The 23,055-nt window shown below is 53.0% G+C and overlaps 1 protein-coding gene across 1 annotated transcript; it reads left to right on the top strand.

The window, feature by feature from the left end:
• The first annotated feature begins 10 nt into the window (after positions 1 to 10).
• On the top strand, positions 11 to 22,623 carry LOC100906927 (netrin receptor UNC5A-like). Its single transcript, XM_029110935.1, has 8 exons — positions 11 to 140; positions 12,570 to 13,001; positions 19,165 to 19,458; positions 19,610 to 19,874; positions 19,955 to 20,172; positions 20,274 to 20,441; positions 20,550 to 22,113; positions 22,452 to 22,623. The coding sequence occupies exons 1-8, from the start codon at positions 11 to 13 to the stop codon at positions 22,621 to 22,623; spliced, it is 3,243 nt and encodes a 1,080-aa protein (XP_028966768.1).
• Positions 22,624 to 23,055: the final 432 nt, after the last annotated feature.

Below are 23,055 nucleotides of genomic sequence, written 5' to 3'. Positions count from 1 at the left end.
CGGGAGCAGCATGGTACTGGAGATGAAACGCAATGAACGCAGGGGCAGAATGTCCTGTTTCGTTGAGCCTCTCCGCCGAACATGGCAACACGAGCGAGTGGTGGCGAAAGTTTCCAGCAATCTACCGCCCCTGACGAAGTGTTAGATGTATCGCGTATTTTTTCCGCCTATAAGGGAGCTGGAGCTGACAAGATCGGATACAGGCGATCATCGTTGTTGCATACAAGTTTGCCACGTCCCATTCAATCTCATAGCGATGAAAGCCGCAAGGGAAGAGTATCCAGCCGTCGACGTTAGAGCAGTGGTCTCAATCAATCCAACGGATTGGGTAGTCTGTCGCTATCTCCTCGTATCTCTGCGGACCACTGCGCCTATTCAGCGTCATGAGATACCTAGTGATAAGGCTCACTGGTCTCTGGCTCCCTCAGTCGCCTGCAACGTTGTTGGGAGCAGGGGGAATTTCTTCTGTGTTCGCTCACCACGATGTCATAATCTCATCCTTCGGAGGGCTCCCGGTGCTGCTCCAGTGCGTCTGGCGTACGCGGTCATCCGACCAACTTTGCAGCGGCGTCAGAGCCGTGAGTTCCTCCCACAATTAATCGCATTTCGGAAAAAACTACGACATATGGGACTCTTAGGGAAAGTATGTCTCCGTCGGGAGACAAGCTCGAGGAAATTCCTGAGACGGACGGCGAATATCAGTTCGTGGGGTCATGGGCCTGTTCTATTTCGCCCGCTGGATTTTCCCCCGGAAGCGGAAGCCTCGGAATCCTGCTGAGCATTGCCCTTCCCGTCGACGGAGTCATGATCATTACGCTGAATTGAAATTCGAGCTCCACAATCGGTCTACTACAAAAAGCGAAATCGCGTTGTCATCGATCCGACAGAGAAATGATTGGAATTGAGTTTCTGATTGACGTAAGGGGAGATGTCACCGTATTGATGATCAGCGGAGTCGTCTCCTGATTTGGGTCGCTGACCGAAGTACGCGACTCAGGGGAAGTTCTGCCTCGATCTGTCGACCGAGGCGCGGGCACATTGGAATCCTTTATTCAGGGAGGGATAGGGAGAGTGAGTGGGCTGGCTGGTCAAGGAGAAGCGAAACTGCTAGACGAGAGTTTCAGAGAAGTTGGGACCTTGTCCGAAACATTGTGATGTCTCTATTGTATCTGCAACTCGATCAGGGGTGTCTCGGACAGTCGCACGGAAATGTCGACCCGAAGTTTGTGCAGTGCTACGTTCGAAGTGGAAAGCGGCAACGCGCGCGCGGTAGAAGTTGCAACCGTCCCGAGGCGGTCTCCGCTGTCGAGACGAGTGGCGGCGACGAGGAGTCATCCACGTCAAGTTTCGAGAGCGGAGTCGTTCTCCTTTCAAGTGGTCCCTCCTTTGTCGTTATCGTTGGCACCCCTTTTGTGCGATGAGTGTAGCTGCAATTGGTCGCTGTGAGCAACTGTACTCTGATTGTATTCTCCTGTCTCGATCCCCGTCCTTCCCAAACACGCATCAGCTCCCCCTAGAGGTGATTCCGATATTCCCTGCTAGACAATCCCGGCCATCCAACAGACGGAAAATTAATTTTGTCGTTTCATTTTCGAATCCGTGAGCCGCGGCTCGGTAGAACCAAGTCCAAGTACCGAGTAATTTCTACTGCGGAAATATTCGACTACAGAGATACGCATCCGTTTTCCAGGCGACGAAACTTCCCTCAAAACCAAACTGGAAAAAAAATAAATGGATCGATTGTCCTCTTGGAACGTTGTATTATGTAAATTCAGCGGATCAGAACGCTCGTCGGACAACGGGGAAGATTTGCATTACGAGCAGTCCCGTAGGCAGGTGGCGCGACCGTCGTCGCTTGCTAACTGAGAAAGGGCCGCGAAGGAGGAAGGGGACCATGTGCTCCTAGAGGACAAGAGCTGCTCTCCTTAGGGCCCAGAGATCGGCCCAGAGTTCGGCCTGAGCCCTCAGCAGTCTGTTGAGCCTGTACAATTCCAAGTGGAGGCCGCCGACGGCTGAGCATGTTCCTCGTCGATTTGGAGCTTCGTAGCGGGGAACCCGAGTCCTTCAATGTCTACAGCTGAATTAGTGAATGAAGTTCGTGAGGAATATAGTGTTTTATTCTGAGGAATGGTGGTTCATCAATATTGAACACTGACATGTTGGAGTAAAATGCTGGATGCTCACCCCGCGGCACGGGTGTTGCAGTGAACACGTATCGAATAAAATGCGGCTTCTGTTTGGATTAATTCTACTAGTGTATGGAACGACGCTCATCGCAGCTGAACCGCGGAAGAGCTCTTTGCGAAAAGGTGTGTAGGTTTGACAGTAAATAGACCTTGTATGGAAGGAAATCTACGCCTAACGGGCACATCAGAAGCTCATTGGCGGCGGTATCGGAGTATATGCCTTCACTCGCGCCGGCGAGGATTCCGCATCGGCGCAAGGCGAACCACTAGTTTCTGACTGTGAGAGTGCGTGCGGCATCTCACATCGAAGGGGAAAAGATTTTTTTCCCAAACTGAGCGACAACGATTCCCGAGCGGGACGCGTCCCGCATCACGGGTGCGCGGTCATGTCAAAATTGTTGTTCCTCGCATCTGGAAAACTAGGAACGCGAAGAAAAGATCAAGGGGGAACCTCCCGCGGGATGCGTCACACCGAATAGATGCCATCAGCCCTCGGAGAAGGGAATAGCTTCTCCGTCTCGAGCGAGAGCGGCTTCCGGCTATGCTATAGTCTGAGGGATCGATACATCCCAAGGAACATACCGAACATACTACAGGCGGCATGTCGAACGGGTGGTCTCGCTCTCCTGAAGCTCTGTGTCATCTGGAAGATGGAGACTCATGCTTGACAGGAGGTCGTCCGAATGAGTACCATCCGGTGTCACTCACAAGCAGTCTCGCTTCAGAGCAAGGATATCCATTGATTGCACCGAATTACCGCTATGAATACTTCTGAGTCTCATTTGGGATGAGGAGTTGGAGCCCTCCGGTGTGACTCTTCTGAGAAAAATTCAATGGAGCTCAAGCCTCGTCGATTCTGACTTGTCTTACTCGATGATCGATGCAATCGGACATCTCTGCCAGGAGCGCTCTAATCTGTTTATTTTCCACATTCATGGCGTTATCCGTGTCTGAGAGACCCCCTTTCCGAGAGCGGGCTCGGTTCGCGGGGTTGTTGACATTGTCTTCTGGGCACCTACGACCCGGCGACAATGACGAGTGTCGCGGTCAGCCTACCGACTCGGCAAGGTACAGTGCGGCATCAGCGAGAGCGAACGATGGACCTCTGAACACAAATAGGGCAGAGGCCTTCAGGTCACACAGGCTCGCTTCCTCTGGAAGCTCCATACTTAAACTGCGAGCGGCTTTCTCCCGCACACGTTGGAGCTGCGGATTCCCCTCGCTCGTTCCCGTCGCTTCGCTGTCGGCGGATCCGCAGTTCTCCGACTCGACACATCAGCGACCATATTCATATCTGGACATCTGAGAAGCAGTTCGATCACCCCGATCGAATGAACCGAGCGCCTGTTGTTCCCCAAGCGCTGGCAGGAGTTAGCGAGGGAATAGAGCGGAAGACCCTCTGCCCGAGGAATCGAGGAATACGCGAAAGATAAGATTACTCTCAGTCAGTCTTACTTCGACAGGGAATCACTGCGCGAGACAAGAGATCGTTCTTCTGAGCGAGCCATTAAGTTTGTGTCGTCTCTATCTAAGTAATGACTCATGTTAGGCACCGGTCAGCCGATATCGAATACACTGCTCGAATACACACAAACTTGTGTGCTCAACTCCCCCTCACAATGTATTGCGACTGACTGAGTGACTGGTTGGCTGGCCGGCTGACTGACTGACGGCGTTCGCGTCGTCGGTACGGCGCCATTCATTTAGGGTCGATGACAGCATGACATAGCACTTCGCTCCGGATGAGGAATCCGGGATTCGGGACATCAGGAGCTAAAACGATGAAGAGAGGGGAGACATTTCTCGGAATGCGATTTCCGACGTTTGCGGGAATTCGCTACAGGCCATCGCTCCTCCACCGAGATCTTTGCGAGGGAGACGAACGCCGGTCATCCAGCTTCCTTTGCCGCGTGAGGCTGTGCAAAGTTTGCATCGCGCTTTTTGTGATGATAGCAGGCCGAATCGGACGGGGAACGAGAGAACTACTGACGGGAAAGCGCTGAAAGACTCTTTTTTGAATTCTGCGGCCTTCTCCGCTAAGCTGCTTTGCTGTCGAAGAAGGAACTCCTCCTATGAGTGGGGAAGAAGCTCAGAGCATCAGCATGAGTGGCTAGCTCGTCTCCTTAAGCTAGAACAGGCCTCGTTCAAGGTTTTCCGGGGCTTTTTTCCCTGTTCGCCGTCGGCGGCTACATGGTCGGGAGGATGACTGACTGACTGACTGCCTGCCTGCCTGCCTGGTTGCTTCGTCGGTTGGTTCCGTTCTCGCGGGCCGGGTCGGCTCGACCAAGAGTACCACAGCCAACAGTAGGAGGATAAGTCGCGGCTTTTCCCACCCTGATCCCAGGAGCTGCTCGTTGTTCCCTGCGGCTCTTCTCGGAGAAAGAGCCGCAGAAAAACGAAGGAGAGAAAAACAAAGATTTATTCTTAAAACGTGACTTCACTTCTGATGGGCGACACTTTTTCCGCTCTCACTCCATGGCTCTTTACTCCTGTCCGCCAGCCAGTCGGTCGGTCGTTCGTTCGACCGTCTGGCTGGTTCCCGCGAACAGCCAGCCCAACCCCGTTCACCCCGGGCTTTGGTTTTGTCTAAGACCTCATATAGCGGGGGCCAGGCGAGAAGTCGGGTGAGCAACCAACCATCCGAGCACCCGCCGTCTTCGAGCTGCTCACATTGCCGACCGACCACCTTGAAAGCGGACGGCGGGCCCGCAAGCGAAAATATTCCCTTCTCAGATGAAGGACCGGTTAACCGAGCGGCCAACCAAAGTCCAACCGCAACCCCCTCCACTCATCGATTAGGGCGGTCATGGCTGGCAAGGGAAGAAGCAAAAGAAACTCGTCTCGCACCAGGCACGCCACGGGAGTGAATCCGGAGGACTCCTTTCACGCGTTTCGACGTGATGCCGTTGTTCTATTAAGGCGAACAGGCGAAGTGATGTCGCATCTTGTATAAGGACACCATCCGCTTATTATGACAGAAGCACAGTTGAAACAGGAGTTAGCTGACAGGCCAAGCAGTTATTTAAGAAGAGTCGTTCCCTTGCTCCGTTTTTCCGCACTAATGGCTCCGATCCAATCATGTTACGAAATCGTCTCGTCCGAAGACGGCCGAGCTCACGCTCAAAAAAGGAGTAGAACACACGCAATAAATCCGGCTCGCTCCGGGTGGCCAATCCTCAGCAGAAGTGGGCATCGTCGGTCTCGGGTCGCAGTCGAATCGAACATGTGACAGGAGAGGAATACTTTGATTGCGTGACGATTCCTGAAAATCAGCCCTCCGTAGCGACTCATCCGATCCATAACTCAGCCAATAGACTCGAGAGCGCCTCTTTCCGATTCAATTACCTCGTTTTCCGCTTCAGCGTGTATTGAAGAGTCTCAGATTGTATGTACCCAGCACTCGCAGGGGGAAGACCGATAGAAGTGGAGAGAAATGCAAACCTTCGAAAGACTAAGCGTAGGAGAACCCCATGCTCTGAAAAACGGGATTGCTCGAGTTCCACGGGGCCCTCGACGCGGGGGACCGGCATCGGGGACAGGGGGCACACGACGAATTCAGGCTATAGAGAACCTAAGGGCGTCTGAGATTTTGGCGGAGAGGAGCTTCATGGCATGAGGAGAAGTAATTGGTTCAATTTGAATGTAAATGAGACCGCCACAGCCGCCGTGACATGATAGCCGGGAGAGAGAGAGGAAGCCGCCAGAGGGGAAGCGGACGGGAAACCACGAGACAAGCCAGTTCTGAAACGGATGGAGGGACTGAGAGCAACCCCGAAAAGAGCAGGACAATCCAGCCCTTGAGCCCCCGTGAGCCTACCAAACTCCGACGACAGGCAAGGCCCGAGGGGATAACCAGGAAGAATCCTGTCTGAAAAGAAGGAATCTCCTTCAGCCTCCCGCGGCGGAAGAGCGAATTGAGGCAACGCAATGTGCACTCCATCGAAACGCTTCAGCCCTTCTGATTCGCTCCGGGCGTTTCGTGCCCGAGTCGACTTTGTTGCCAAGATTCGCCACCGCTCCCGTAGTTCCTCTCGCGGATGAGCGGCTTCCTCCCATACTGGTGGACATGCTTCTTCCAACAACGCCCGCCATACACGCCGGCGACTGGCTCAAGTGTTTTCTTCTTTGAAGAGTGCTCACTTCTCAAAAACACTCGGACTGTCCGCGCATGTAATTGCTGAGTGAGATCGAGCTGAGCCCGAAAGCACTCGTTGATTCTCGAAAGCTCTCGAAATGTCATCAAAAGCATACACCCTCTCTTTCAAAGCTGCGCTGCTGAGAACAATGGGGAATTAGCACCGGGCGACTGGAACGCCCGCGACCGCTGCAAGTATCCTCTCGGAGCGCGTCGTTCCGGGCGTCGACGACGGACTTTTAGTGTCGCGTTGATTGAGCCGTGTAGCACTCCACCACATCGTCCGGGAATATTCGATGGAGAGCTGAAGAGTGCGAAGAACACAATCGGGTCAGCGTTAGCGGAATAAAAAACGCTCAGTACGAAGTCACTCGCTTCACACGGCGGGCGGTTTTTTGCTTCAGAGATCAAATATTTGCTACAAAAACTACTGCAGATGACAACCGAGTTCTCCCCCACGCTCGCTAAAAACGTCCTGTCATTAAAACTGAATTCCTGGTTGACAGAGCTGGGCGGATGAGCTGAGTCGGACCCAATCATTCCCATGCCTTATTATTCATCACAGGGACCGGTCTGGTGAACGGTGGACTCGACGCCTAACTCGATTGTGATTCAAATCCAGAGCTCGAGATAAATCGCCGAATGCTCCTCCTCGACGGATTTCCGATCCGATCCCAAAAGCATTTGTCTAAGGGAGCCGATAGATTCTCAAGGCTTCCTACAACTAGTGTTATCCCAGCCGGAGTCGAGCAGATGTCCGACAATCGGCTCATTGAACGATGTGGGTACATAAATGCACGTGTAAATGTGTTCCCATTGAACGAAGAGAAAACGTCGGTAGACCGCAATGAAAGCGCGTAGGCGATTGATGACTGCGCAATCCTAAACCGTGAGCACGTGGCGTAAACAAAGCCCCCGGTGCGACCGAACACCGAATTAATGCTTCGCGGGTAAATTGCGTGGGAACAGAACCACAGGCCTCTGTAGAGTGAAAGAACGAGTCGGGCGTCGTACCCTCTGAACGTCCCGGCGCGAAGCGGTGAACGTCTACTGTGGGGAAGAAGTTTCCTTGGGAACTCTATCAGCTGATTTCGCCACCGCACAAACAGACGGATAGAGGTGCGAATCATTTTTCTCCGTGATCGTGTTCCATGGCTGCTAGTCCTGGCCGTGTGCCGCTTCTTGCAACTCCGGTCCGAAGCAAGCTCGGGCGACAAGGTAGCAGCGCTCATCGAATGAGGCTTTCGCACTCCGTCTCGAGGGAGAGGATCGGAACCGACCCGGAGACATACGGTCTGGAGCAGTAACCTGGACCTGAACATTCGGGAAAAAATGTTTTCTGTCTCTCAGGAGTCGCCCGCTGAACTCAAGCAAGATTTCACGATCGAAGAGTCTAACTGCTGCATTTGGCTTTCCGCGAGGGAGAGATACGCCTCATGGAAATGATGACATGAGCTCTGGTCGTTGCCGAGATGAACGTAGGTGCCGAGTTGTATTATCCTCCTTCGATCCACTTGTGGCCGCCGGAAGTCTCGATTCAGAAAGCAATAGCGGGCAGAATGAAGCAGGCATGACAGCGAGAAAACCGCAGATCGTCCACGAAGAGGGCATGCTTTCGACCATGACCGTCGTCCGCGTGCTGGCTAATCGTTAAGTTAATCAACGTAATCAGATAACACGCTCTCAATTAGGCTCTCTCGTTTGTGGGTCCGTCCGAAGCGGACTTGCCGACTCGGAGCCCCGATCGCGGCAAGCCAACGAATGCTGGCAAGCTGCCTTTTGACTGAAGTCTCTTTCCCTCGGAAGCGCTCACCCGCTAGTACCTCAACTGGTGGTGTCCTTTGATGGGAACTTGCGTAACGGAAGCACTCGGCACAAACGATTTGCCAGTAGCGTTTCCGCGCTCCATTGGACTTGCCTGGGTTCCCCCGGTGAGTTAGTTTTGGGTTTTTCCTGGAAGCGAGTCGCCGCTGCCTTCGTACGCGCGCTGACACTTCATTTCTGGAAAAGCAGAAGGACAGGGCTCAGTCTGATTGTGGGCTTCAATCGGAATGATTCCCTCGGAGCTCCCCCCGAGAGAGTTTTCGCAATCACGATATTCTCCAGCAGCGCACAGGAATCGCGCTGTCATAAGGGATTTAAGTCGGATCGACGATTTCTTAGTCGAGGTCCAGAATCCCCTATGACGCGTGGTAATTATCGGAGCTGGATGTGATGAAGACGCGCATAAAGACAACTCCGGCGGGTCGCCCGCCATTGAATCACGGTAGAAGGATACATTCCCGGATTCTGGGAAGAGTCCAGCTTCGGAATATTTCCCTGCGCGCCATTCCAGGAAGCTGGAGGAGCTCCGACTGACACCGCGTCAGAAACGATCCGATGGTTCCGCCAATGGAGAGCCCGATGGAACATTGATGGCACAGTCGTTCGACGTACACCATACGCGATGTATTCCCCGACTGGACGGAACCGATCGTACTTGGTCAGTCTAAAAAAGACTACCGCTCTGCCATTACCCGAAAATAAGTTTAGACTCGCTCCGGCTCTCCGAGGGAAATATCGCCTGTTTGCCCCAGAAGCGAAGTGGGTCATTACCAGTCGCCATGCGCAAGTTCTCTGCCTCCGGTGGCCAGGATTTTTGCTCTCTCCTTGGTCTCCAACACGCAGTTAGGCGGTGCGACGCGGAACGCTAAAGAACACATGGTGGGGAAGCAGACTTCCATGAAAAAAGAACGCTCAACGCTCCTCGGAAGCGCAAGGATAGTGGTTATTCTTGTATTGTACATACATGCATACACATTTGAAGGGAAGATTCGAAGATGCCGAATTCGAGGTTCTCGCGATAGTGGAGAAAGAGCCCCGGAGCAAGACACTACAGCGTATACTCATGTTTCTGCGCTAGGAGCTGTACCACGGAAGTTTTCGGATGATCCTAAGACACCGTGTGGCTCGAGCTCATCTTTCCGTGCGATCCCAAGTTCCGGAAGCTGCACGCATCGCCGAGAAAATCATCTTTCAGCTCAGAGCAATTGCGTCTGTCCGTATCCTGGAGGTAAGGAGAGGCAGCGAAAAATCCTTGGGCGGCCGACAGGCACCGAGGCAGGCCGTCGGGAAGAGGACGACGCGAAAAGATAAAAGAAATCAAGAGCAGGAGCCGAGCCGGAGTGAGACTCGCAACAAAGGCGGCTCGGTAAGGTAATCCCTAAAAATGGATGGCTTGCCTCGCCGCTGCACAACGGAACAGGTTATGAATACATTACGCTGTAATCGCTACCAAGCCACCAAACTGTTCGTTCGCCATTTCTCGCGTATTCTTCTCCTGTTTGCCGCGGAGATAACGATTCTCCAGCTTACTGCGCGGACAGCCGACTACTGTTCTATATGAACCACCGGACGCACCGTAGGTATATGAACCAGCGGAAGGGGAAAAATGATGGCATCATCAAAAAATTGTGAAGGGAGCTCCGGAAATCGGATCCGAATAGCCCTCGCAAAGAGGTGACGATTACCTCGGACGTGGATTGTGTGGGTGTTGTAGGTGGGCCTGGTGTCTTGTGTCGTTCCTCCTGCCCTTCAGCTACGAAACTCATACGACCCAAGATTGATGTGACGGTGCGACTTCGGCCGTATTTTGGATGACGCTCCCACACAGACGTCCTCGTCCGAGGAGGCGGTCGAATTCTGTTCGGGGAAACGTCCGGACGTCCGCTCAATCGTCTTCTTCCTATCATACCAGAAGGAACTCTGTGCGCGAGGCTGGAATGCGTCTTAGGACCGCGATTCTATGGAGAAATTCTAGCCGCTCCGGCTCATAACAGCCATATGTAAACAGTCTGCGGAGGATTGAGAAGTTCCTGATTGAATCAACTTCGACCAGAGTTTCCTTCCTCGCCGGCGACTCTGAACACCTCAACGAATTACGAGAATGATTGCGAGAGGGATGAAAACACGATATTAGACTCGCTCCTTCAGGTGAATCAGAGCGAGGCGTTTCCTCAGCATTGCAGTGGCGCAACCAGTCATCAAGTGGAGAAGCCCTCTTGGTCAGGGCGTTCCTGTCGATGGAGCGACTGCTAAACACGGAGCGCGTGGACATGGACGGTCGCTCCATTGAACCTTTTGGAACAGATGCGCGGCTACGATTTCTCTCCGGAGATGGTCCTTCCCGAGTTTCCGACCACCGCATTGGTTCGAACCAGAGCCTTGGAAGCAATATTCGAATCGCGGAAAGGCATAATCGGGTAAATTCGTCTTCCAAGACCCATGATATGGCAGTCAGGAAGGCCGAGCCCTCCTCCTTGTGGAACATTAATTATGATCCCATGCCTGATCGAATTACCTTCGTGTTACGTATAAATATTGTAATTGCAGATTGTAGAGCATGCTCGTTTTTTTTCCGAGCCTCCTAAACCTATCCCTTCCGGCCATTGATACATGATTTTCGGCTCTGAAATGTGCCCTTCCATCAGAGACTGCACGTATGTTCGAGTCTGCTCTGCATTTGGAATATCAACGGGCTTGAAGTTTTCTCCTTGAATTATCTGAACGGCCTTGTGAAATCATCTGAGGCCCTCATCCGCGAGGAGAAACGGTCGGAGCTGTGATCAATACGGAAAGCCGCCTGATTGCTGGCGACTCTCTTCCTCGGATAGAGTGGCCAACTTCGTGGGCGACGACGCATCAACTCTGATTCTCGCCTCAAATGCGCGAAGGATGTCGCCTTCTTCTAGCAGAGTCGGCGGGAGACTGAGATAGGGAAAAATTCATGGACCTTGAATTTGCTCCAGAGTAGTCCGAGATGTTTAATCCTCATCGAGGCCAGAGTCGAACCTTTCGATGGATAGTTTTCTTAAGTTCCTTCTTTGTCTCTTCACTTCAAGTCGGAGACGAGACGCCTTTTTTGATTCCGAGAGAGAGGGAACATCCACATAAATCCAGTCATCACTGCCCCAATGGATCGACATCCGGGAGCTAAGACGTGGGCGTCGGGCGATCATCCCCGGGTTTGCGACTTGACTCTCCCGACTCCCGACAGGTTCACGGGTGGGAGAGAGCTTGATCCCCTCCTTTGCACAAAACGCTTTCGAGAGGCTCCATAATCCCGTGTATTCTCAATATTCCGTGTATGATGCCGATGACATCAAGAAATTGGAACCATGTGGAATCAAGCACTCAGGGGATCTGTCTCCAATATCCGCGTAATTCGTTCGAGGCGATGTCGATGATTGGCGTTGGTTCCAAAAGTCGACGGGCGATGTTTCAGTCAGAGAGGGAGGAAGCGGGAGGGAACGATGGGAAAACGGAAAAAAAAGCTAAAGACCAGAGGATTTCGACTCCCGTTTCCGTTGACGGCCTGCGTTTCCTTCTCTTTCGTTGTGAAACGACATTAATTTTGGAAGCCCGGTTCTCCGTAAGCCGTTTTGCCCTGCCGTCTCCTCAAGGATATTTCCTCTTTCTGTTTCCTTGCTGCCGTCGCTGCTGCCGCATTTGAGGCATGCGGTGCAAAAGTTTTTCTGCCCTCTATTCCTTCCCACTCACTTCAGCCCCGGATTCTCCCTCATCCACTTACGACCAGGGAGCTCAATCCTCTGCCTCATTCCTGATTCCCATGCATGGAATCATTGCGCGTCTTGAGCCTCCTGCGCTGCCGCTATCTTGAGGCTTCAAAAACGGAGTCAGAGACTCAGAGGATATATCCGGCGCTTCGTCATAGAGAGTTCAGCGAGTCCGATACATATACTTGTTTTACCTCTTGATAGAGTTAATCCAGAGAACTTCTTCAGAAATGAGCTCGCCGTCAGACTGGATGTCTTTTCGATTGACCTTTTGATCCTCACGAGAAATTATGCCTTGGAATTGCGACCGTCAGAAAGAACTGATTTTCTAGGCGCGATCAAGCACGGCTCAAAAACGGAACCATCTCCTCAAAAGTCAATCAAGAAAGTACCTAATCTCCCTCCCGCGGCCGACAGTTCGCTATGCAGCATACGCTCTGACTATCTACGTTCTCGGAATCATCTCTTGCCAATGCAAGCTTCACGATTGAGTTGGAAAATCCCAAGTTCCTCCCTAAGAGGCTCTAACGAAGAAATAATCTTTTCACTTTGGTCCCATCTAATCTGGAGTTTGAGCGCCGACATGCAAGGGTGAAGCTCGGCTCCGCTCACTCGGCGGGTCTGCCGCCCTGATGAGCTTCGATCGCAGATCACCGCCAACCGAACTAAGCAGGTTTCGAATTTCCATTTCAGATGAGGTAGAAGATGACATCCAGGAGGAGAACGACGACGACGGCGGCACCGGTGCGGATGGTGGCGGAGGCGGCGGCGGCAGCAGCGACGGCCAGGAACAACACAACCATCTGCTCACCCACGAGGTGATCAAGGGCCCCGTCCTCGTCGAGGAGCCACAGGACATCGTCGTCTCGAAAGGACATCCCGGTCGTCTGCAATGTCAAGCAACTCATGCGCTGTCAGTTCACTTTCGCTGCAACGGTCACAGTTTGCCGTCGAAAACCGTTGATTTTGTCGATCCCATGAGCGGTGTCCGGAACATCGAAGCCGTTGCCGACGTCCATGCCCATCGCCTCCAGAAAGAAACAGGACATGTCATGCACTGCAGCTGCCAGGCCTGGAGCAGTATTGGCAGGGTGCAGAGCCGAATCGCCACGGTTGCCTTAGCACGTAAGCATACGTAGGAGTATGTACTTCGCCAATCTGTGAGGTGTGGGGGTGTGACTTATGCTGTGGAGGCTCGATTGGGAATCTCGTGCTGATAACGATGCGTTGAATGTGGATGGATATGAGAAAGAATAGAGTGAAAAATCGTCGACTGCCGCGTAGTGGGCTCGAATGAAGAAGCCGCGAACTAAGGGAACGACTGGTGTGAATCAAAATCGCCGGATCCGCGAGCCGACACTCGCTCTGAAATAATCCGGACAGGCTTCTCCCTCTGCGCACCTCGTGTCATTACTACTTTTGTGACTGACAATTGTTATTAGCCTGGCCTTGGCTTAAGAGCCTCAGGACGGAGGAGCAGAGTAATCATAGCTCTTATCCCGAGCCTGCTCCTCGGTCGGTAATCTTCTCGGAGGGAGGGCGAGGAGACTGACTGGAGAATCATCAGATGACTACTTACTACCGACTGCTGCACGACAGTCTCACTCATTCACTAACTCAGCCACTCGCTCGCTCCCCCTAGCCGGCTTCGCTAATAAATGGCAAGCGACAATAAACTCACCCACTTCAGGCAGGGCAGAGAGCACTACCAGCAAACAAGGTTGTCTTCTCTCTTGCCAACAAATAACTTAATGCCCTGCGGCCGAATCTGGAGCCAAGGAAAAAACGGAAGAAGTTCGAACGGACACTTCAAAGGAGCCCTGGGCACGGAGTATAACGACGACCGACCGACGGAGACGCAGCGGGTGCCTCAAACTTTCGCTGTGACGCTCGTATTTTCGCGACGTCATCCTCCCGATGCTGCAATACGATACAGAGTTCCTTGGACACCGTTCCGCTGTGTTCTCTTGCGACGGACAGCCGGGTCATCATTTTTCTCTTTCATCTTAATCAGCGCTGTGCGGAAACGCGGCCTCTCTTGGACGTGGCGTCGTTGCCATCTCAGCTGCCACCGTCCGTATTTGTCGTTTATTTAATCTATAGAAGCGAGGGGAATTCGTGTCCGTGTACTCGCTGGGCTGATAGGACCCAATGTGTTCGCGACCACTTCTGCCTCCATATTTCCTTTTTCTTCGCTCATTTTCTCACGTGGTGGGACGATAGCGAACCGAACCGAGCGCCACCGTTCGTTGGTTCGCTTCTTCCCGCTCTCCTCTGCGCCTGCCGGTCTCCCATCTCCACGCCCCGCCAGCTGCGAGAAGATGCGAGTAGGACGTCAGGGGGAGGGGGCGTAGCGAGGCAATCCCGTCGTCGCTGCAGCCACCGTTGTTGCTAGCTCTTCCCGGATCGCGGAGCCGTAAGGTCACGTTTCGCGACGCCTGATTTACCTCGGGCAGCATTTCGACAACCATCTTATCGACAACAACGACGACAGCTCAAGCGCAGCGGCCGGGGCTGAAAACAAGTTTGCAAACTCTCCCGACTCTGTGCAATCGTCGCCCGTTCAGTTCGTCGATCTGCACCATTCTCGGTATCCGCGATCCGCCATCGTGGATGGCACTCCGCTTCCGCTGCCGGGGACTGCCCACGGACATTCTCGAGGGCTGATTCACGCCATACCTGTTCGCGGCAGACAGCCGCGACTGCTGATCATTATAATCATGTATCCCAGAAGACACGATTGCATGTTTCTCCGCGAGTATCACAGTGAACGCTTTCCTCCAAACAGCCGGGTTGTCCCAATAAAGGGAAGCTTTCGTTGTTTTGCGCAACAATCCCCACTCTCGTCGACGGGTGTTACGGGAAGGGGGCAGCTCAGGTCGAGAGAGTTTCAATACGGAAGACCGACGCGGGGGTGGGAGCACCGTTTTCTTGTGGAGATTGAGGGAATGCGATTTCGAAGAGGCAAAAAACTTATTTCACGTGCTCTCGTGACCGCGATCGCGTGATGGAGGCCCGATGCCCGCGGGCGTCTGAGCTCTGTCGCGGCCCGGGCACTGTGTGAACGACAAACAATTTCTTTTCTCCAGTCTGATCTATCCACCGCCCACCTCAGAACTTCCGATCGAGGTCTTACGGAGAGTTCAGCGCACGACCGCATTTTCAGATGCCATACCGGCCAAGTCACATCAGGAAGGTGGACGGCCACTTCGCGATCGGACTCCGCGACTCCTGCAATCCCCGAGCAGGAGCTACCGCGAAAGGAGGATGCGAACGTGTACCAGACATTCCAGTCCCGTTCATGGCTCAGAAGGGGAAGAGCAGGGAGGGGGTAGGAGCACTCTGGCGAGAGATTTGCCCCGAATGTTTTTTGCCAACTTTCGTCCGTGTTTCCGAACTTTACTCGCTCATATCTCCCGCCACGGTCCATCACCGCTCATGGAATGTACTTAGGAACAGCGGAGGAATAATTCATCCTTTCGTCAGTCAGTCAGTCTTCAAACTCGACACCGTTGTCACGTGCTTCATCCTTCACGTCGTCGTCATCTCCGTGTGTTCTACGTCCCTCTCACGCGTTCCCTCATTTGAAAGAATCCCTCGTTGACGGCCGCCGACCGACCCGTGTTCGCTCGCTCGCACGCTTCCTTCCTCCGTGGGCGCTCGCCCGCCCGTTCTCCCCTACGCACTGGAACAGCGGAAGCCTTTGTGGGTAAATTTAATGGGGCGAAAATTGGAGCAATTCTCTCGTACGCTTGCTGCCGCCGCTGCTCCTTCTATTTTCATTCCCCGCTTTTACAATGTGCCCTTGTTCCTCCGCCCGTCCGCGGGAAGAGGCGACAAGCGCGAAAGTTCCTTATTCTCGCTGTCCTCCGATCCCTCGTTGTTCCTTCCCCCCTCCGGCACCTCTGCTTCGGCGAGGGTTCCGCAAGGCGTCTGGTTCCCCGGGGAGGTTCGATTTGAATTTATTATTGTTGAGGTCGCCAGCACGACAGCTTCTTTCACTTGGTGGCGCAAATGCACCGGGAGGGGCTTCCTGAGGACGACGCTGACGAAGGAAAACCAGCGGCCGGTTCGTAACACAATCCACCCGGAGAGTCCCGGGATTGCTTCGGGTGCCCGCCAGAGGAAGCCAAAATGTTTCGAACTGAATCGAGGGATCGAGACGACTTCACGTCTGAAACTTCCGGCTTCGCAAACCGTTCATCAGTGAGCAGGGGTTCTCGAGAGAATCGGTTGACATCGCGGCTCGGCCAAGGTCAGCTGTCACTTCGTATGTATGCACGCTGCGGTATGCACATGTTCGGCCCAGCTGATAGGATAATCCCTCCGTTGTGCTGTTGGGCACGCCCAGACGTGAGTCTGCTCTGTTCTCTGCGTACAGAGCTTGCCTGCCAGACAAAGCCTCATGTATCGGGAATTCTGCGACAATCGGCGAGACAGAGACTGAATACTGTACAATCACAGTCATCTCTGCGTTCCATGTGTTTTTCACTTTAGCGGATGGATACATCAGCTAAAGATCCCCAAAAGCGTGAGGAATTGCTTGGGCAGCCAGATATTCGGAAGAAACGGAACGATACTTAACACGTTTCTTCTTTGCGCGAGTCTTTTGCGAATTCTCAAATTGTCGAGCGGCCGAGGAATCCAGCAGATATCCGTCATCCAATCAGTGAGCGTCGAATTGCGGCAGCGAGCAAGTGGACCGCTGGGAAGGGAATGCCATGTTCCTAATAACTAAGTGCTCCTTGGGGACGAGCTTTCGAAGATACTAAACGTCGTTTCTCCTCTTCCATCTCCTTCCCGATCTCGTTGTATGGTCGGCCGGTCGGTCGGTCGGTCGGTCCGTCCCTCCCGTTCGCCTGCCCGCCCGCCCGCCGGTCGTGTGCGCGACCGCTCGGTCAGCCCCGACGCTCGGTCGTTGCAAGCCACCGCAATACACCGCTGAGATTGATGGAGTCCATTTTTAGACATCTCCAGAGCTGGCATCGCTTGTGTGTCAAGCAAGCAACGAATGGACGAGTGAACCCAGCGAACGAATGAACGAACGAGCGAGCGGGTAGACGAATTGTTCGGGTACAAGACCGAGATAGATGAATTGCAAATACTTGATTGTGTTTTTCAATGTGGCTACTTTGCAAGCATGTTCTCCCGAACAAACGTCGCTGCATGAGAGGACGGCCACCGAACGAAATGTTAACATAATGGTCGTCGATGGGGCAGGCGCAAGGTGCGCATCGCATCGAATAATCGATCTTGTCGTAATGATGATACCGAACACGGCTTCGAATGAACGTCGCCGGTTTTATGTTGACTACTACTCGTGGCCGCAGCCAGTCGGACATCGTCAATTAAGTGAACGATAGACCACAAATTGCGGCGATATTTCACAAGCGACCGATACGACAAAAAAACTGATCATATCGATGGATCTCGATCGTGAATACCAGTAATGCCGCTATCGTATGAGGCGGACACGGTGTGCCCACCCCGACGGGGTCTCGCGCCTCTATTGAGAGTGGAATCGGAAGAAAAATCTCTCGGCCCACCGCGGCGAAAGCTGAACCATCGACAGTGTCGCTCTTTTTCAGTCATTGCTTTCGGCTGCGGGAGGAATCTCCGCTCCGCGAGAGACCCGTTCGGGGAACTTTTTGCTGCTCCATTGGAATCCGGGGCGGCGGGCTTTGTCTATGGCCATTTACTCGATTCGGTCCTAGTGAAACGGAAAGAGAAACTGTTTTCAACTTAGCCAGGTGTAGAGGAAATAAAACGCTTCTGTCGTTGCTCTCTCTCTCTGCCTTGCGAACTCGGGGCCCGTGGGTGAGGTCGAACACGGTCGGTTGGCGAGGTTCGAGTTGGTTGTGGCGCCTCATTGGCTGAGTTCCCATAGTTTGAACTCGGAATGGCACCCTTGGGAGGTGGGAAAAGAGAGAGAAGAGAACAAGTGGTCGAAAAATAAGCCGCTCAAACTCTGTTCGCAACGGAGAACAAGATTTCATGCTCGGAAGAAGTAAGGCCACTCCTTCGAGAAGGAGACCACAGTGCGCACAGGCATTCCGGACGAATCGGATGAATTTGCGCAAGCGAGATCTACTTCGAGGGTTTTCGGCCGACCGGACCCCGGCCTCGGAAGAAGTCCACTTGAGCAGGGAAGGGAACTTCGTCGGATGCGATGGACAATCCGCGTTTCATTCCTTCCGTTTCGAAATGTGGGACGCCACGCCGTGCAGTCCCTCTTTCCCTCAGCGCACATCTGAGCGCGGTATACCGTTTTGTCCGGTCGACATCTTTGCGGAAGGTGAAAGGAGCGAGGTATCCCAGCTTTTCAACGCGGGACCACCACATTCAGAGAACGGAATCTAATTCTGACTTCCTGAAGCTTCGAGTGAAGCTTGGCTCCTTCTCTGTGGCCGTGTTGTACTCACGGCGGTATCCGATTGGAGGATCGGTCTGCTGAGAGCCCCCGTCCGTCTCGGAAATCCACTCCCTCCCCCCTCACCTGAGATGAAGGAGGCCGTCATGAGCCGAGAGGGGGCGATGAAGTGCAGCGTCAGATGACGTTCCACAAAGTCTGTGAATAAGGGTCCCCTAAGCCCGAAGCATGCCTTCTTGAGATGGTTATACCCGTCTCTATTGAGTCCTTCGTGAAGTTTTATCATAATCTTATATTATATCGTGATGAAGTGCTCGTAGATGAAGATTCGGGGTAAATACCGTGGAGGAGGAGCCTCTCAGAGCATGGGATATTCCTCTCACCTGAGAATTCGCGGTACGGGTAGGAAACGATGACTAGTGAGAGATCATATAAATGGAAGGGAGTCGAGCGAAATACAACAAAGGATTTCCTTTACGTCAGACGAAAACGAAAAAATCGTAAAACCACCGTAGAGCCTTAGGCCACTTCCGCGGCCGCTCACTTTAGGAGCGTAATAGGATTTGCTTTGGAAAGAGAAGATCTTTCCGTTTTTAGGGGCCAGATGGTCAGGCGAGCGGTCATCGGCTTCCTTCTTGCAGGGTAGAGCGGCACGAAAAAACTCATAAAAAGCGCCGAAGCCGATTCCGATCCACTGTCTCTAACAAAGAGAAACAGAGCTGAAGGTCTGCCGACTGAGTCGGAATAGTACATTGGAGCGCCAGTGCCGCCGCCGTCAAGTCGCCGTTGCTGATGAAGAAAGTTTTTGTTGTAATATTCAAACACGGCTTGGATCGGGGCGAAGTTCAGCATCAGCGGCCGCTGTTAGTGAAGTAGTTGAATGTCAGGAAAAGTTCTACATACATGGACCTGTTTCAGCTCCCAGCCATCCGTCAGGACCTTCGACGTCTCACAGACGTCTCGTACCGATTGGGGAAAAAGTCGTGCTTGAATGCCTTCCATCGTCGGCTGAAAGAGCCGACGATCGGGGACTCTTTTGGCTACACAATGGGAAAGCTATAATGCTAGACGACAACATCGATTTAGACCAAGAAACCGGGACTCTAGTCATTCTCAAAGTTACGCTCGAAAACGAAGGGAACTACACGTGTGGAGTCAAAACGCCGAAAGGAGAAACCCGACTCGGAGAAACAGCGACCATCTCCGTCCAAGGTGAGTTCGAAAGAAAACTCGCCTCCGAATTTATCTCTCCTCAAAACAGAGCGTGGGTCTCGAGCGTTGGGATTTTCTCGGCCTCGAGAGTCGGAGCTCCCACCCAGAAATCAGCACTCGATTGACCCTGTACCATCTTCTTCGGCCGCAGCTAACGGCGGATGGTCGCCATGGGGCCAGTGGAGCGAATGTTCAGCACGCTGTGGGCGAGGTTCTCGCTCCCGTACTCGATCCTGCACAAATCCCCCGCCTCGGAACGGGGGCCAGGATTGTCTCGGAGATTATTCGGAGAAATCCGACTGTCACTCGAGCAGCAACTGTGGAAATACAGGTAGTGGTATGGGAGCTCCTGCCGACGGAAGGTGGAGTCCCTGGAGTGACTGGAGCGGATGTGGACAAGACTGCAAACAGCATCGGTACGTAATTCGGCACTGGAAGCTTGAAATCGAAGTGGACGGGGAATACTTGAAAAACTCTGAAATTGTTCTCGCAACAGGAAACGTTGGTGCGTCGGCCATTCATCTGCGTCCCGAGGCAGCAGACCCTGTTCCGGGAAAGATCAGATGTCAGCCAACTGCACTGGCGGTCTATGCTCTTTGGTAGCGCACTCCCCACATCTGATTAACCAGCAGAATGCCGGCGTTGCTCTCAATCACGACATCAACAACAATAATTACTACGCGGATCAAAATCCTTCGCTAGCACACGATCAAGGTAGTTGTCAAAATTCCTTCCGTCTGAACCTCTTGATTCCGATATGTCGTGCTCGAGACCTAGTCTGAGTTTTTTTTTCTCAATTCGGCATTTCCGTACAGGATTCATCGCAGCAAATTTAGGCGGGATCCAGGCGATAGCATTAGTGATCGGGATGGCTCTCGCCGCCATCATCCTCGGCTTCACTTTCCTGATAGCTCTCCGTTTTTGGCCAACACGCGATCCGAGCAAGAGGCATCAGCCCCTCTACAGCACAGTGCCAGTGACAGGTCAGTGTCGAGCAGGCGAGTTTTCTCTTCGTCGACTCGTCGGTCAACTTCGGCCGATGGAATTCGATTTGATTCAATCTCGCGGTGAAGAGGCCCATTCGCTTCCAGGCGTGATTCCTATACCTCCGGACCTCACTCAAAGTTTGAACAGGGCTCCCGGCTTACAAGAGTTCCTCAGCGAGCAGAAGCTCGAGCCCGGCATAAGCATGCCGCTACTGCAACAATTGTACGCGCCAGCCAGCCTCATGCCGGCCAGTCCGCATCAATACAGGAACAACACGATGCAAGTGACACATCAGCATCAGCCGCAACAGCAGCAGCAGAGGTCGCGAACCCCGAGCTCGACCGGCAAACCAAGAAGCGATTCCCCGGTGAGCGGTAGACACTCAGAGAACGGCAACGCCTCGGAATACGATATTTACGACACGATATCCATGACTGCACGGGCCTCGGTTACTTCGGTGACGATCGGACCCACTCTCAACGTGGAAAGTGATTTCGTTTCTTGGGCATCTATAGGCCCACAGGGCGGACGGATAAACTTGCCGCACCTCGGAGTGTCCATGACCATTCCCCCGGGTGCCATAAAGAAAGGGAAGTATGAGATGTTCGTTGCGGTCCTCAAAGAGGACAGGGACAGGCCAGGTCTATCCGAAGAGCAGACCGTACTCAGTGCGGTTGTGCAATGTGGCCCGAGCAACGTGCCCCTCTGCAGGCCAGTGATTTTAAGTTTCGAGCATTGCGCACAGATGCCGGCTGACAAATGGTCGATTTCGGTGTTACTCGGCGAAATAAGCACCAACAACTCGAGTCAGACGTCAACAGACGAAGAATACCTCTCGTGGAAGAAGGTTGTCACGCTCGGCCACGAGAACCTGAACACCCCGTTGTATTGCCAAATGGATGCGCGGCTGTGTCATTTGCAAACGGATCGTTTGGCCCGTTACGTGATGTGCGGCGAATCGCAGAGCAAGTGCTTCGCGACGAAGTCCCTCGCCCTGCTGACGTTTCTTTCGCGGCACTCGTTGAGTCTTTCCCAGAGCGAATACTCGATCCGAATTTATTGCGTCGAGGACATCAAGGCCGCCCATCAAGCTGTCATGGCCGCGGAAGATGGGACCATGCTAGACAACATTAAACAGATCTACCTCCACGACGGAGGTGCCAACCTGTGCCTGACCCTCGACGAACTCTCAAAGGGATGGAATTTCAAACCTGGCGCCAACTATCAGGAAATTCCCTTCACTCACGTCTGGTCGTCTCGGTCGTCTCTGCTCCACTGCTCGTTCACGCTGATCTCTTCGTCGAACAATGGTCGCGACCCGAAGTTCCCGCTCGAAAGCAAAGTAACGATTTACCAGAGAGGCAATCAGTCACATAGGCAAGTACTCATTTTGGAGCACCACTTCAGCATGGAGGGTGGTGGCGGTGGCAGCAGCAACTCGACGCCCGCATCTCCAATCTATCGGAATATTTGTGAAATGTCGACTGGCAATCTCATGATGACCAAGAGCCTCGATCAACGGAAAGGGGGCATCGCATTGACGGTCATTCCGATCGAAGGCTTCCGAATCAATGCCGAAGCCAGAAACAAGCTCTGCGCTCTTCTCGATCCCCCACATCGGAGCGGCGTGGACTGGCGAACCCTCGCAGTACAACTTGGCATGGACAGGTAAATGCGGAATGCTTCTCACTGAATTTCGGCGACATCTTCTCAATAGAATGGGACAAGTTTTTCTTCTTAATGAGAACTCCGACGAAGTTTGCCCCGGATATCCGGAATATTCCAATTCCTGAAATTGTCGGAGATGGCTTGCTCGTAAGGAAACTCATTTGACTCTTTCCGTGCATTGTCCCTGCCTTCAGGAGATTTTTCTCCACCGGGCTCTTCCGGTTTCCTCCTCGTCGTGATCGGAGGGCGATGCCACTCTTATTCGATTAATTTTCTGCATAGGCGCAGCACAATAGTGAGACGGTGGCAGCGAGTCGAAATGACTTCCTCTGTTCCAGGTATACAAATTACTTTGCTACAAAACCGAGCCCCACCAACTTCCTATTGGATCTCTGGGAAGCTCGACACAGGGAACCGACGGCACAGGCAAATCTCATCAACGTGCTCAGGACCCTGGGCAGACCCGACGTCACCCAGGCCTGTGAGATTCTTTTTGGCTCTTGGGTGTAACCGAGGTCGTCCCGGTCGACTCGTGAGAAAATTGGACGAAGACAAAGAATGGATGCTCCCATGGAGCAGAAGCTTGGACTTGCCGACGAGTTGAATCAAAAACATGCAACGGGTTCAGGGAACAAGAAATATTCGGAAAAGGCTTCCAGCTCTTCATTTCGGAAACACATGAATAGTTGGCACATTGGGCATTTGTTAATAGTGACCGCGAATCATCGTTTTGAGCGGCGGAAGCAAAACGATCCCATCGCTTGAGGCTGGTTGGTTGCAAGCTTTGTTAGAACGACGGGGACGGAGAGGGCCCACAACTAAACAATCATCGTCAGACGAGAGATTCTCATCATTGCATTTTGACATTGTACATACTGTTTGTCTGTGAATACCTTAGACGAAGATGGGTAAACGAAAGAGCTAGCGTTATTAGAATTCAGG

The sequence above is a fragment of the Galendromus occidentalis genome, unplaced genomic scaffold (assembly GCF_000255335.2).
Source record: "Galendromus occidentalis unplaced genomic scaffold, Mocc_1.1 scf7180000077170, whole genome shotgun sequence".
NCBI classification, from domain to species: domain Eukaryota; kingdom Metazoa; phylum Arthropoda; class Arachnida; order Mesostigmata; family Phytoseiidae; genus Galendromus; species Galendromus occidentalis.
This window is presented reverse-complemented; position numbering and strand designations above follow the sequence as displayed.